At 41.4% G+C, this 7,434-nt stretch overlaps 3 protein-coding genes across 5 annotated transcripts in view; 1 reads left to right on the top strand and 2 right to left on the bottom strand.

Annotated features, from left to right (window-relative positions):
- The window catches only part of LOC107646233 (DEAD-box ATP-dependent RNA helicase 16), a 26,500-nt gene that overhangs the window by 5,900 nt on the left and 13,166 nt on the right, over positions 1-7,434 (bottom strand). For both annotated transcript variants that reach the window (XM_021103604.1, XM_016350432.2), the window contains exon 13: positions 619-627. In XM_021103604.1, coding sequence (XP_020959263.1) covers positions 619-627 — 9 coding nt within the window. The remainder of the gene's footprint in view (positions 1-618; positions 628-7,434) is intronic.
- On the top strand, positions 12-3,278 carry LOC107645339 (prolyl endopeptidase-like). Its single transcript, XM_016349348.2, has 9 exons — positions 12-272; positions 354-783; positions 861-931; positions 1,017-2,184; positions 2,279-2,354; positions 2,427-2,490; positions 2,607-2,742; positions 2,809-2,922; positions 3,003-3,278. The coding sequence occupies exons 1-9, from the start codon at positions 88-90 to the stop codon at positions 3,066-3,068; spliced, it is 2,310 nt and encodes a 769-aa protein (XP_016204834.2). The 5' UTR covers positions 12-87; the 3' UTR covers positions 3,069-3,278.
- LOC107645341 (L-ascorbate oxidase homolog) lies at positions 3,242-7,146 on the bottom strand. 2 transcript variants are annotated; one of them, XM_016349350.2, is made up of 5 exons: positions 6,813-7,146; positions 6,599-6,708; positions 5,372-5,642; positions 3,870-4,684; positions 3,242-3,776 (listed from the first exon to the last, which is right to left on the bottom strand). In XM_016349350.2, exons 1-5 carry the CDS (start codon positions 6,954-6,956, stop codon positions 3,485-3,487), a joined length of 1,632 nt encoding a protein of 543 aa, XP_016204836.1. In that variant the 5' UTR covers positions 6,957-7,146; the 3' UTR covers positions 3,242-3,484. The 2 variants fall into 2 exon arrangements, with proteins under 2 accessions (XP_016204836.1, XP_020959262.1); XM_021103603.1 differs by lacking the exons at positions 6,599-6,708; positions 6,813-7,146 and adding an exon at positions 5,764-6,207.

Below are 7,434 nucleotides of genomic sequence, written 5' to 3'. Positions count from 1 at the left end.
AGAGGTTGGGTCAGTTGAGGAATGAGGACACATTGGAGTAAAAATGTGTAAGGATGTTGTCATCGTCTCTTTATTTTCCCGCCACGAATGGAAGGAATCAATTATTTATTTAAGGTGCAGCTGCTCCATCAACTCGTTCCTCAAACCATGATATCCATCGATATGGGATCGCTCCCGCTCCCACTCAACCAATATCCATATCCCAATGCTCGCAGGGACAACTCAGTCGTTGACCATTTTCACGGCATTACCATTCCTGACCCTTACAGATGGTACTCCGCACTCCATCTCTATGTAGGTATGTGTGTATGTACGGGATGTTGATCATTTCATTTCTTCTTCTTCTTCTACAGGCTTGAGGATCCTGATGCCCAAGAAGTCAAAGACTTCGTGCACAGCCAGCTTCAGCTAACGGATTCTGTACTGGAGAGCTGCGCTGCACGTCCCAACCTCCGCCACAAACTCACCAACCTCTTCGACCATCCTCACTACACTGTACCTTTCAGGCGATCGCACAACACCTATTTCTACTTCCACAACTCTGGCCTTCAGCCACACAGTGTTCTCTACATGCAGAATGGCTTCCACGCCGGGGCTCAACCGCACCTTCTGCTTGACCCCAATGCACTCAGCCCAGATGGATCCGTCTCCCTCACTGCTGTATCCGTAAGCCAACATGCTGACTTCTTGGCTTATGGCCTTAGTTCTAGCGGCACCGATTGGGTCACTATCAACATAATGCGTATCCAAGACAAGCATCTCCTCCCACATACTTTATCCTGGGTGAGTCTCCATCTCTATCCAAATTCAATAATCTACTACTTTTCATTTAGCCTCCTTCAATATATTCACTTCAACAGGTGAAATTTTCTTCTATTAGTTGGACGCATGACACCAAAGGTTTCTTCTATAGCCGCTATCCAGCTCCCAAGTAAGTCACCCTTCTCCATCTTTCCAGATTTTACCTTCATTCGTGATGAATTTTTTTTGCCAACTCTATCTACATAACATTCTAGGGAGGGACAACTGGTAGATGCTGGCACTGAGACAAACACTAACCTTTATCATGAACTCTATTATCATTTTCTGGGTACTGATCAGTCCCAAGATATTTTGTGCTGGAGAGATCCCCAGAACCCTGAATATCGGTTTAGAGCAAGTGTTAGTGATGATGGCAGGTATATTATCATGTATATTGAACAAGGTTGCGATCCAGTGAATAAACTTTACTACTGTGACATGTCCGAACTTACGAATGGGCTGCAAGGTTTTGGGAATAAACAGGAAGAAGAAGATGCTCATGCTCATGCTACTATGCTCCCATTTGTAAAGCTTGTTGACACGTTTGATGCACAGTTTCACTACATTGCAAATGATGACACTTTATTCACATTCTTAACAAACAAAAATGCTCCCAAATATAAACTAGTCCGAGTGGATTTGAAAGAACCTATTAATTCTTGGTTCGATGTTATCCACGAGTCAGAGAGGGATGTTCTTGAATCAGCATGCGCTGTGAACGGCAACCAAGTAATCGTAAGCTACTTGAGTGATGTCAAGTACGTTGTGCAAGTAAGAGACTTGGAAACAGGTTGCTTGCAGCATCATTTACCAATTGACATTGGCACCGTTAATGGAATCTCTACACGCCGTCAAGACAGTGTCTTTTTCTTTGGCTTCTCCAGCTTTCTGAGTCCTGGTATCGTATATCAGTGCGACCTGGGAACACAAGCTCCTGTTATCAAGGTATTCCGCGAGATTGTAGTTCCTGGTTTTGATCGCTCTCAGTTTCATGCCAATCAGGTGTTTGTTGCTAGTAAAGATGGTACCAAGATTCCAATGTTCATTGTTGCAAGAAAGGACATTAGTTTGGATGGTTCACACCCCTGTTTGCTATACGGGTATGGTGGTTTTAACGTGAGTGTCACACCGTGTTTCAGTGTGAGCCGCATTGTGCTTGCAAGACACTTGGGTTGTGTTTTGTGCATAGCGAACATTCGAGGTGGTGGGGAGTATGGGGAGGAATGGCACAAAGCAGGATCCCTTGCAAAGAAGCAGAATTGTTTCGATGACTTCATCTCTGCAGCCGAATACCTTGTATCCGTAGGGTATACCCAGCCCGCAAAGTTGTGTATTGAAGGCGGAAGCAACGGCGGACTTCTTGTTGCTGCTTGCATAAATCAGGTTTGGTTCCATTCATTATTTCTCTAATTGGCTAATTGCTTAGTGTTGTGCTGAGTTTTCGTTAAATATTTTGGCATTTTGTTGGTACATGCAGAGACCTGATCTTTTTGGTTGTGCACTGGCTCATGTTGGTGTTATGGACATGCTACGATTCCACAAGTTCACCATAGGTTTGTTTCGTGTCTTGCTTTTGTACATATGTATCACAATCTCATTCATTTCGGGTCGTGGTTATTATTCAGGTCATGCTTGGACTTCAGAGTTTGGTTGTTCAGAAAAGGAGGAGGAGTTTCATTGGCTAATCAAGTAAGAGACCCAATTTGTATATATATGTAATATGTTGATTAGAGATTAGACATGTAGCAATTGTTGGCTAGTGTCTAGTGCCTATGCCTAGTATTAACTTAAGTTGTATAATATAGATACTCACCGTTGCACAATGTACGAAGACCCTGGGAAGAGTTTGGTGGTGGGTCAATCCAGTACCCATCAACGATGTTATTGACGGCTGATCATGATGATCGCGTTGTGCCACTCCACTCATTGAAGTTATTGGCGGTTAGTCTGCTTACTAGCTTTGCATATTGGGGTATTATTGCACTGAATCTTGTTTATTATGTGTAGACGATGCAGTATGTTCTGAGTACTAGTATGAAGCAAAGTCCTCAAACAAACCCTGTGATTGCTCGCATCGAATGCAAGGCCGGACATGGAGCTGGGCGTTCCATGCAGAAAATAGTAAGAATATTTCCATTTCTTCTTTCCGTTTTTCCATTGTCTAAGTTTATATAATTGTTGTATTTGTTGTTGGCGTTCAGATTGAGGAAGCTGTTGACAGGTACGGATTTATGGCTAAAGTGTTAGAAGCCCACTGGATTGAATAGGACAGCAGCGAGCGAGCCTACTTAGGCTATTTCATCATCATGTATATCCCAATACTCGGGGTTTCACATCTTGTTGTATCTTAAATATATGTATGCAGTGAAATATGCTGAGAATAGTTCTGCTTTCTAAATAACATGTATGTCAATAATTTTAAGAGATACATCTTGTAATCTGAATCATTTAAAAATAAAGTATTAGATCCTTTTCAATTCTTTGTTGTTATTATGAATGTATGTTCTCTGTTTAGCCATTTGAAACAAGAAATAGATATTTGATTGAATAAAAGTTGTGAATTCCTAGGGGTAAAATGTAGTGAGCATTGGAGAGAAAGAATGGCACTGTGGCAATACATATAATGGATTGATGAAAAAGAATGAGACCTCGAGGTGGGGTCAAGTGATAATATAGGGTGGAATTAGAGGGGTCGGGTGTGTCGGCCAGAGGCCTTTCCACAGAGAAGAGCATTCTTGGGAATAGGGTATTCATCTCTGAGGGAAGTGGATGTTGTGTACACTCTCATATAGAATTGTTGGCCCAGGTATTGCCTTGCCCAGAATTCAGATCTCAAGTTCCACATTCCCACGTTGTCCAACGCCACATATATTGCTGTCCATGACTTTGGATATACCTGCGTCGTGCATCGCGAAACTGCGTCTCGAAGATTGTACTCGTTCCTGCTACCAGCTGTCCATGTTCCTCCATCCATACTAGGTACGTACATATGAACAGAAAATAAGTTAATTAATAAACCACTACTGATTCTTAATTACGCTTAAATTGATAAATGCTAATGTGCTTACCCAACAACGAAGAAAGAGTAGCCATCAAGATGATAGGACTGGATGATGTCCTCGTCGTTCTGGAAGACAATCTCCACAAAAGTTCTGTAGTCAGTCTGCATGACAGACGTGTCAAGGTAGATGGCAGAGCCGCTGGGCCTGTCGGATATGCTCCCCACGCGGAAGACGCCGGGGATCTTGAAGAAGTCGGCCACCTTGAGAGGAGTGTCGGGTGCAACGTAAGACACGCTGTTAATGGCGTATCTCTGCTTCCCATTCACCTGCCCGGCTGAGCTCGACACCACGATTGTTCTCGTCAGGTTTATGAGACCGTAGTGGTACGACCCTTGCGGGTTGGGCCTTGGCCCACTTGCTGTAAGGTTCGTCCTGATGGACCGGGCCTGGTTCAACGACCAGTCAATCTGGATGGTGGGTCCCCCAGGTGGCGGGCCCTGCACTGGCCCTGCTGAGTTGCTGTAGCGAAGAATTCCGGTGGTGGTGAGGACTGTGGTGGTGAAGCGAGTGGAAACCACGATGTAGTAGTCCCGGGGAGGTTGATCGGCGGTGACTAGGACGGAGTAGGATTGACCAACGTGGACATCGAGAGAGGAGTATGTGGTCTGAAGGGTATGGGTTCCTTCCACTTCCACCAGGGTCATCTTGTGGTTTTGTATGCGGAAATTCAGGGAATTCTCCAGCCCCACATTTGATATTCTCAGCCTGTAAGTCTTTCCTTGTTCCACGTTGAATGAGGCCCCGTTGTCCCCGCGACCATTGATCAGGATTCCATCGGGGAGTGCTAGCTTTCTTCCGCTATCAAGTTGCCTTTGCAAATCCTGTAACACCAAATCAGATAAGTACATGCATGCATCATTTACAACCTCTCTAATACTACCTAACTCCACTTAAATATTCAAATATAAACATCTAAAATGTTTAATGATTCTGCGTGCTATTTTTTCTCTTTAATGATTCATACATCTTTTTGGGGCATGTGCATGTGGCTTGGATGGGACTAGGAAAAATAAATTGGGATTGGAGCGTTTGGCCTACCCAGACCCAGCTGTCCCGACCGAATTGAAATTGTAGCACGTAACGTAAGATGTCAAACTCAAATGTTAGATGCCCATCTTAATTACTAGAAAAGCAAGGCTGGAGAATATTAGTAAACTAAATAGTGCTAGCTAGCTGGGAATATACTAATACAAGAAAGGTGGGTACTCCCATGAAGATATTATAATTGTCTTCATGTGATGATTTTTCTTTTTGACCCTTAGATGATGGAGTGTAGGGTTAGATTTTGATATGTTATAAAAGTGTTGTTTTTATTTGAAGTGTGGCCAAATCAATAAATCACACTTTTATACAAAGCATCTTCATAAAAAGATGTTTTTTGCATCTTCATTTGAGTAGTTCCCTACGAGAAATACTTATTATGTAAATGATTGCAAAAGGAAAGAAGCTGAGTTTTGTTTTGGGATTATAAGACCAGTAAATTAAAGTTAAATAAAAGAAGAGATTACCGTGTGGTTGGCCTTGTACCAGTCTCCAATGAGAACAGTGTAATCGCCGGCGGGATCAGGGAAGGGGACCGGGATCCTTGGCCTGCTGAGGATCCTGATGCCTCCGAAGCCGCCCGCAGCTTTGTGGAATGCAAGAGAAGGGAAGTAGTAAAAGCTTCCAATCTGATCCTTCACTTGAAGTATGTAAGTGAAGTTCTTCCCCGGTGGGATGGGACATGTTGTTCCAAACACCCCATCCTCGTATGAGTTCCTTCTCTGTTGGACCCCATTCCTGCATCATTTTAACCAATTTACATGCTGCCATGCCATGACATGCATATATGCTTCTTTTTTTCTATACAAATTTAAGTGACAATTAATAATATAAATATATTTTTTTAAAAGTGTTGCACCTAATATTTTCCGTAATAAAATGAAAAGCTGAGAGATATTCTCCTCTACAAGTAGTCAAAATCCGTGGCTCTACTAGTATACTATGATTGCGCATTGATTTACTCTTACCGTGGGATCGTAATCAGAAAAGTATGTAAAGCATCCAGCAAATGAAAGCTAAGATGATAATCCATCTAGCGGAGAACAGCCTAGATAGCATAAATAAAATGGGCCCCAATGGCACATTCTTTGTATCATATTTTAATTTCTACAAGCAATCCCATTCTATCGTTGTATACAAAGCTCAAATTAAAATTCAATTATGCACATGCAGTCAATGATTTTTTATGCTTGCTGATATGCCCCTTCAAACCTTATAATCCAACTTAAATCTAAACACTTGATAACTAATTAATAATAAACACACGAGATTGCTCATTATCATGACCTCTCTGATGGGGTGATCCGATTCTTTATTTTGGGGGAAATTTTAAATGAGATTGAAACAATATAGTATAGAATTTTAATTTATTTATTTTATTAATGATTTTCTAATAAGAGCGGTGAGGCAGATCAGATCCATAATGATGCTGGAAAAATAGTCCGGATAGAAAATAATAATTATTTGGAGGAGCACATGGAATATGGACATTGAAATTTTTTGTTTACTAGCAGAATACAAGAAGTCATGTGACTTAACAAACATCCAAAAATGCACCAGTGTTGTGTGCTACCAATGGCAACACTCACTGATCTTCACGGGAAGACAAGTATAATCAATTAAAATTATTATTATATTAATCAAATAAGATATATCGTAATAATGAGAGAGAGTGAGAGTGAAGATAGAGTTACCAGGAGAGGAGAAAGGGCTGGTCCAAGCTGTTGAAGACATTGATGATGAGGTTGTCGTTGGTAACTGAATGAATGTCTGGTCCTGGGAATTGGCCGTTTATAAGTATTCCCTGTAGATATCATAGATGAGATAAATAATGAAAGTGAGAGAGACAGAGATAGAGACAGAGACAGACAGATGATCTAATAAGGTAACATAATAGAATAAGCGAACCTGTTGACGAACACCGAGCGGGTAAATGTCGCCGTAGGTAACATTCCAGTCGAAGAACCTGTAGGGATCTTCACCAAGACTCACGCTCACAAAAGCCAACACACACAACACCACGGCGGTAGCAACCCCTCTCTTCACCCCCATTTTAATTTGCTGCTCTCTCTGTCTCTATATCTATTATACTCACTAGTCAGTACGGAGTCACTGCTCTATTCTGTCTGTCTTTCTAATAATAATGCTTGAGAGAGAGAGAGAGAGAAGTATGAAATGGTGAGGGGTGGACACACACATACATGATACATATATGTGCGGTACAGATGAGGAGGAGTAGGAAGGAGTGAATATAGCCGTGACTGAATGGTAAATCAAATAAGAGAGGGAAAACTCTCAACTCAATTCGTCTTTTTCTCTCTTTCAAATCAACATAAAATGCTTACTACTAACTATAAAAACTTGTATTTTTTTTTTTTTACTAAAGATAAGAGATTCGAACGCGCAATCTCTTAATTGAGTATGGGAAGACTAGCCATTTGAGCTATTACTCATTGGCCTATAAAAACTTGTATTACATGTCTAATAAAAACAGAAAAAATAAAAACTAAATATTAATAAAACAACTATT

Source organism: Arachis ipaensis, chromosome B06 (assembly GCF_000816755.2).
Source record: "Arachis ipaensis cultivar K30076 chromosome B06, Araip1.1, whole genome shotgun sequence".
NCBI lineage: Eukaryota > Viridiplantae > Streptophyta > Magnoliopsida > Fabales > Fabaceae > Arachis > Arachis ipaensis.
The sequence above is the reverse complement of the archived record's forward strand: the minus strand, read 5'-3'. Positions and strand labels throughout refer to the sequence as shown.

Bases quoted from the DNA above. Each gene is read 5' to 3' on its own strand.
- LOC107645339 (XM_016349348.2), top strand. From the start codon at position 88: ATGGAAGGAATCAATTATTTATTTAAGGTGCAGCTGCTCCATCAACTC. The intron at 932-1,016 runs GTAAGTCACCCT...ATAACATTCTAG, and splicing joins AGCCGCTATCCAGCTCCCAA to GGAGGGACAACTGGTAGATG. The intron at 2,743-2,808 runs GTTAGTCTGCTT...TATTATGTGTAG, and splicing joins ACTCATTGAAGTTATTGGCG to ACGATGCAGTATGTTCTGAG.
- LOC107645341 (XM_016349350.2), bottom strand. From the start codon at position 6,956: ATGGGGGTGAAGAGAGGGGTTGCTACCGCCGTGGTGTTGTGTGTGTTG. The intron at 4,685-5,371 runs GTAATCTCTTCT...TTGGTGTTACAG, and splicing joins GGTACAAGGCCAACCACACG to GATTTGCAAAGGCAACTTGA. The intron at 3,777-3,869 runs GTAAGCACATTA...GTACGTACCTAG, and splicing joins TACTCTTTCTTCGTTGTTGG to TATGGATGGAGGAACATGGA.